Source organism: Peromyscus eremicus, chromosome 15, assembly GCF_949786415.1.
Source record: "Peromyscus eremicus chromosome 15, PerEre_H2_v1, whole genome shotgun sequence".
In the NCBI taxonomy this organism is placed as follows: domain Eukaryota; kingdom Metazoa; phylum Chordata; class Mammalia; order Rodentia; family Cricetidae; genus Peromyscus; species Peromyscus eremicus.
The window spans coordinates 8534448-8540946 of record NC_081431.1 but is presented as its reverse complement, the minus strand read 5'-3'; the positions used below and the strand labels follow the sequence as shown (position 1 = coordinate 8540946).

Sequence of the window (6499 nt, the reverse complement as noted above, 5' to 3'; positions counted from 1 at the left end):
TTTAATTTTTGTCCAGTAACAAAGGAACTGAGACCAAAGTTGTTCATCGCTTGTAAGTAGAGTGATGGGGGTCAGAATATGGTCACTTCAATAGACCACTTATGATGCTTTGGGTAGAAAGGCAATAGTTGTTACAGGTATTCTCAAAGGTGTTTGTCTCAAAAGATAAATGAGGAAATCTGAAATACCTCCACACACCCACTGCTCACACCACATACTCCCATATACCCCCTTCACCCACATAAATACCACACATGACACATACATGTCACCTCCCCCACACAATACACACAAGCTGTAAAATGAATGTCATAGTTTATTGATCATAGTGAGTTTGGCTTATTAGTAAATCTGATTAGTTCTTATAAGAGCCTCCTTTGTATTTTCCTTTCAAACTAGAAAGTCTTATAATGAACCAGAAATGGTTTTAGGCTTTTCTTCTGACACATGAGAAAGTGAGAGCAAGAGAAAGAACCGAGGTTGGGGGAGGAGGGAGAGAGCAGGAGGAGAGGGGAGGGAGGGAGGGGTCGCTCATGAGAGCACAGAGGTGGAGGACTGAGAGCAAGGTTGTTCATCAGCCACGCAGGTAGAGTCTGGACCTCTGGGCATGGTCATCTTCTGTTTGTGCTCACTTCGTCTTTACCGCGTTTCCACATGACATCCTCTTCCGTTCTCTAAAATCCAGCAGCACACTGAGAGGAAAGAGCACCATGTTAAAACCAGTTCTCACACTCTCCACCAAGCGCTCTTAGCTTTAGCCCAGGCCCTGTCTAGGAAGCCAAGACCCTGCTTAGCTCTCTGACATTCTCACTTACTCTCCCTGCCCTCTGATGCCTCTGACAGCACATCCGGGTTAGCAATCTTGCAGACAGGTGTCATGAGTACATGCCGTGTCTAACAATCTGACTCAGTGACTGAACAACACAGGAAACCCCTCCCCTGAGCTGATGGCTGAGTGACAAACGGAACCTTCAGTATGAAGACAGTTTCCCAGAGAGTGATACAGAAGTGTCTTCACTTTGCTCTTTGCCAGCTCATTCTGTCTAAATTGAAAGTTACAAATTTGCTTTGTAATTTTTTTAGTGGCTTAAAATTTTAACCCCTAGCAGGCAAATGTGTAGCTTAAATGCCTGCTTATCACTCTTCCCTTATACAACTCATTTTCCTTACCCAGTTGCTAGATTATTGTTTCCTCTGTACAAAGACAATGGAAGTTTCCATTTTTCCTTTTCCCAACCCAGGTGTCAACTATACTTATTTTTCATTTTCAATTTTTGAGTCATTCATATACTGGAGGAGAAATAATATACATTGCTTTTCCTGTTTAACCAATCATTTAATTAAAACTCGTCTCATTTGACTTCCAAATGGAACCACATTTTAGCAGGAAGACAGGCTGGACCAAAGCCCATTCCAAAGAAGACCGGGGATATTCATCAAAACATAATGCAGGAAAACTCCCACGCATGCTGCATGGGGCCTCATTCATAAATACAATGACCTCAGCTTTTTGTGACAATGTTTTTCCACTCTACTCATTAGAGACTTCCTGTCTGGGGAGTGGATGGGGCTGAAAAGACAGCACAACACCAACAGGGCCCAGCATATTCTGATTTAGGTGACCAGTTACAAAGGCAAATGAAAGAAATTAATGATATTGCTAATTCACAAAATACTTATAACACTAAGAGGAGTCGCCAACCATTTCTTTAAATTCTGCCACACATTTGTGTCATCTTTGCATTGCCCAGGCTTTTTAATTAGAACCAATGTCAAACATTTGTTACTCTTGCTCTTATCTTTCACCATAAATAATTTAGCAAGTATTTTATCTTCAGATAAAATAACTGTATCTTAAGTTACCATGATTAAGTAGAATTGTAATGGCCTCATGTAATTGTAGAGGAGAACTATTAGGTCTTACTGGATAATTTGGTTTAACACTGCATTTGTCTGATTAAATAAAAATTTAAAAATAAGTTGAGCCAGGCAGTGGTTGTGCACACCTTTAATCCCAGCACTCGGGAGGCAGAGGCAGGCAGATCTCTGTGAGTTCAAGGCCAGCCTGGTCTACAGAGCGAGATCCAGGACAGCCAGGACTACACAGTGAAACCCTGTTTCAAAAAACAAAACAAAACAAAAAAAACAACCAACCAAACAAACAAAAAATAAGTTGAAATATAAAGCAGATTCTGGGAAAAATTAAGTTAATGAAAATCTTACCAGCCAGATATAGCCATCATTATCATTTCTGCAAATATATAAATGTATATTCACATATTTAACATAAAAATGAGTATATAGAAATGTAGTTCAATAGATATGCAGGTATGTATGTATACATGTACACACATAAATTGTTATGTAATCAAATTGCACAGTGGCTTCTAACATGGCCTCCTTAGAAACATAAGGTAGGTACTTGGTCAGATTAGTAGGTAAAGATTTGTTAACACTTTTTATATCAGCATAGAATTATACCATATGTGCTCTCACTGAAGTTACTGTTTATTAATAAACATTTAAGTTGGTTCCAATATTTTCATTTAGTAATCTCCTCTGAATTAAAACTTTTCATCCTAGAGGGAAGCTTCTTGAGACTCAGGACGTTCTAAAGGAGGCTCCTTAAGACTCAGGGTGAAAACAACTCACAAGTGTCAGAAAGTCCCTGAAACCAAGCAGATTCACAAGAGCCCTCCCTACCCAACGTTATGTAAGTAAGAATTGCTGAGGAGAGTAGACTCTTTGTCCCACTGGGCTTCCTACAAGTCATGCAGAGAGCTCCAGGACTGCATCTTTCATGAGTTGTCAGGTTGGGGTGGGCTCTCTGCAATACAGGTGCCTTTGAAGTTACTACACTTCTGTAAGTAACTCCTTATTAGTACTTATAAACAATCCAATAAACTCACTGGATCACCAAGTGGGACTTTGGTGGTGTGATCCCTTTTTAAAGATCAGTTTCTTATCTGGCATGAATAGATGACTGCTCATGTCTCCCAGAAACATTGTCACAGAAGAAATATTCCTTTATAAAATCATTATACATAGGATTGATAAATCTTTGAATTAAAAGTTGCACACACTATGCAACATATTATGGCTCACAGATACATTAATATTCAATGGCAATGATACTTTAAACCTTTGACACAGTGTTCCTATTTGGTGATACATATATACATTTTTCTACTAATTCAGAATATTTTACATTTCTTCCCATATATTCTTTTGGAACAGTTAAGAGGTGAGTATTGGTATCTGTCTTTAACATATTAACAACCAAATAAAAGTCTTCAGAGAGATATGTGGTAGAGGAAATATGAACACCAAATGTAGGGAAGGCTTTATGTATGCTATGCTCTTCCCCAAAGAACAGTATGTTCCCTCAGCTGTTAGCTGGGAGGACTCTGGGCAATTCTCACACTCATTTCTTATCCTTGACCTTTTCCTCCAACTGTATTTCATCTCATACCTGCTTAAGTTGTGCAAAAGCTTACTACAAAAGCTGGGCAGTGGTGACACACACCTTTAATCCCAGCACTCAGGAGTGAGTTTGAGACCAGCCTGGTCTACAGAATGAGTCCCAGGACAGCCAAGGCTACACAGAGAAACCCTATCTCGGAAAAAAGGAGGGAGGAGGAGGAGGAGGAGGAGGAGGAGAAGAGGAAGAAGAAGAAGAAGAAGAAGAAGAAGAAGAAGAAGAAGAAGAAGAAGAAGAAGAAGAGCTTATCACAATACAGTCTATGATCTTAGCTTGATTGCAATCATTTCTTTATTTGAAAACACCTTAGTGATAAATATAAGATCATTGAACGCTCATTTGGCTCTTGAATTTCAGTGGTTTTTCTTTTTTCCTGTCTATCCTACTTTGATAATTGTCAGAGACCCTAGACTCTTTTGTATCCCCTGAGGCATCTGGTTCTTCAAATAAAGCACATATTAAATAAGTAAAGAAACTTTAACTATATTGTATTAATATAGTACTGAGAAACAGTTTAGGTTTTTGCATACCACTGGTATATTTTCAGGCACTGTGTAAATCTTTACTATGTCATTTAATTAGAAGATATCTGGCTCATTGAACGCGGAGTCAGCTTTCGGGGGATTCGTGCAGTGTCGTCGCTAGCGCAGCACAGGCCTACACACGAGCAACCATGTCTAAGGGACCTGCAGTTGGCATCGATCTTGGCACCACCTACTCCTGTGTGGGTGTCTTCCAGCATGGGAAGGTGGAGATAATTGCCAATGACCAGGGTAACCGAACCACACCGAGCTACGTGGCTTTCACTGACACAGAACGACTAATTGGGGATGCCGCGAAGAATCAGGTTGCAATGAACCCCACCAACACAGTTTTTGATGCCAAACGTTTGATCGGACGTAGGTTTGATGATGCTGTTGTTCAGTCTGATATGAAGCACTGGCCTTTCATGGTGGTGAATGATGCAGGCAGGCCCAAGGTCCAAGTAGAATACAAAGGAGAGACAAAAAGTTTCTACCCAGAGGAGGTGTCCTCTATGGTTCTGACGAAGATGAAGGAAATTGCAGAAGCCTATCTTGGGAAGACTGTCACCAATGCTGTGGTCACTGTGCCAGCCTACTTCAATGACTCTCAGCGACAGGCAACAAAAGATGCTGGAACTATTGCCGGGCTCAATGTGCTTCGAATTATTAATGAACCAACTGCTGCTGCTATTGCTTATGGGTTAGATAAGAAGGTTGGAGCTGAAAGGAATGTGCTGATTTTTGACTTGGGAGGTGGTACTTTTGATGTGTCAATCCTCACTATTGAGGATGGAATTTTTGAAGTCAAATCAACAGCTGGAGACACCCACTTGGGTGGAGAAGACTTTGATAACCGAATGGTCAACCATTTCATTGCTGAGTTTAAGCGGAAGCACAAGAAGGACATCAGTGAGAACAAGAGAGCTGTCAGGCGTCTGCGTACTGCCTGTGAACGGGCTAAGCGTACCCTCTCCTCCAGCACCCAGGCCAGTATTGAGATTGATTCGCTCTATGAGGGAATCGACTTCTATACCTCCATTACCCGTGCTCGATTTGAAGAATTAAATGCTGACCTGTTCCGAGGCACTCTGGACCCTGTAGAAAAGGCCCTTCGAGATGCCAAACTAGACAAGTCACAGATCCATGACATTGTCCTGGTGGGTGGTTCTACCAGAATCCCCAAGATCCAGAAGCTTCTGCAAGACTTCTTCAATGGAAAAGAACTGAATAAGAGCATTAACCCCGATGAAGCTGTTGCTTATGGTGCAGCTGTCCAGGCCGCCATTCTGTCTGGAGACAAGTCTGAGAATGTTCAGGATTTGCTGCTCTTGGATGTCACTCCTCTCTCCCTTGGTATTGAAACTGCTGGTGGAGTCATGACTGTCCTCATCAAGCGCAATACCACCATCCCTACCAAGCAGACACAGACTTTCACCACCTACTCTGACAACCAGCCTGGTGTGCTCATTCAGGTGTATGAAGGTGAAAGAGCCATGACCAAGGATAACAACCTGCTTGGAAAGTTTGAACTTACAGGCATACCTCCAGCACCCCGTGGTGTTCCTCAGATTGAAGTCACTTTTGACATTGATGCCAATGGCATCCTCAATGTTTCTGCTGTGGATAAGAGCACAGGCAAGGAGAACAAGATCACCATCACCAATGACAAGGGCCGCTTGAGCAAGGAGGATATTGAGCGCATGGTCCAGGAGGCTGAGAAGTACAAAGCTGAAGACGAGAAGCAGAGAGACAAGGTTTCCTCCAAGAATTCATTGGAGTCCTATGCTTTCAACATGAAAGCAACAGTTGAAGATGAGAAACTTCAAGGCAAGATCAATGATGAGGACAAACAGAAGATTCTAGACAAGTGTAATGAAATCATCAGCTGGCTGGATAAGAATCAGACTGCAGAGAAGGAAGAGTTTGAACACCAGCAGAAAGAACTGGAGAAAGTCTGCAACCCCATCATTACCAAGCTGTACCAGAGTGCTGGTGGCATGCCAGGAGGAATGCCTGGGGGCTTCCCTGGTGGAGGAGCTCCTCCATCTGGTGGTGCTTCTTCAGGGCCCACCATTGAAGAGGTGGATTAAGTCAATCCAAGTAGAGGTGTAGCATTGTTCCACAGGGAAACAATTGAAGGACCCAAATTTAGCAAGTTTCATAGCAGTTTTAAATTTAGGCTGCTACAATAAATTACTGGGCATTCTCAATACTTGAACACGGAACATGTGCACAGGGAGAGGAAGTAAATAAACATTGCACTTTATAAAGCACTGTATCCTAAACGGAAAATGCAATGTCTAATAAAACAGGTGGAAAATGGAATGTCTAATAAAATTATTTAAATTGGCACAAAAAAAAAAAAAGAAGATATCTGACTTCTGTTAGTTCTGTTTATGTATTTTTAGTCCATTTTAGAGAAGATATTTTGAAAATAAAATCAAGTGTTGAAAACCATCAGATTAGAATGAAGAGAATTTAGAATTTTATCTTA

General features: G+C 41.4%; 2 protein-coding genes across 2 annotated transcripts in view; one reads left to right on the top strand and one right to left on the bottom strand.

Moving 5' to 3' along the window:
• Positions 1-298: 298 nt before the first annotated feature.
• The window catches only part of Spata17 (spermatogenesis associated 17), a 177007-nt gene continuing 170806 nt past the window's right edge, over positions 299-6499 (bottom strand). The window contains 1 exon segment of the mRNA XM_059280989.1: positions 299-692. The gene's annotated coding sequence lies outside the window, so the exon portion shown is untranslated.
• LOC131925598 (heat shock cognate 71 kDa protein) lies at positions 4110-6278 on the top strand. The gene has a single exon (XM_059280978.1). The coding sequence runs from the start codon at positions 4155-4157 to the stop codon at positions 6093-6095; it is 1941 nt and encodes a 646-aa protein (XP_059136961.1). The 5' UTR covers positions 4110-4154; the 3' UTR covers positions 6096-6278.

Excerpts from the sequence above, each read along its gene's own strand:
- LOC131925598 (XM_059280978.1), top strand. The coding sequence starts at position 4,155 with ATGTCTAAGGGACCTGCAGTTGGCATCGATCTTGGCACCACCTACTCC.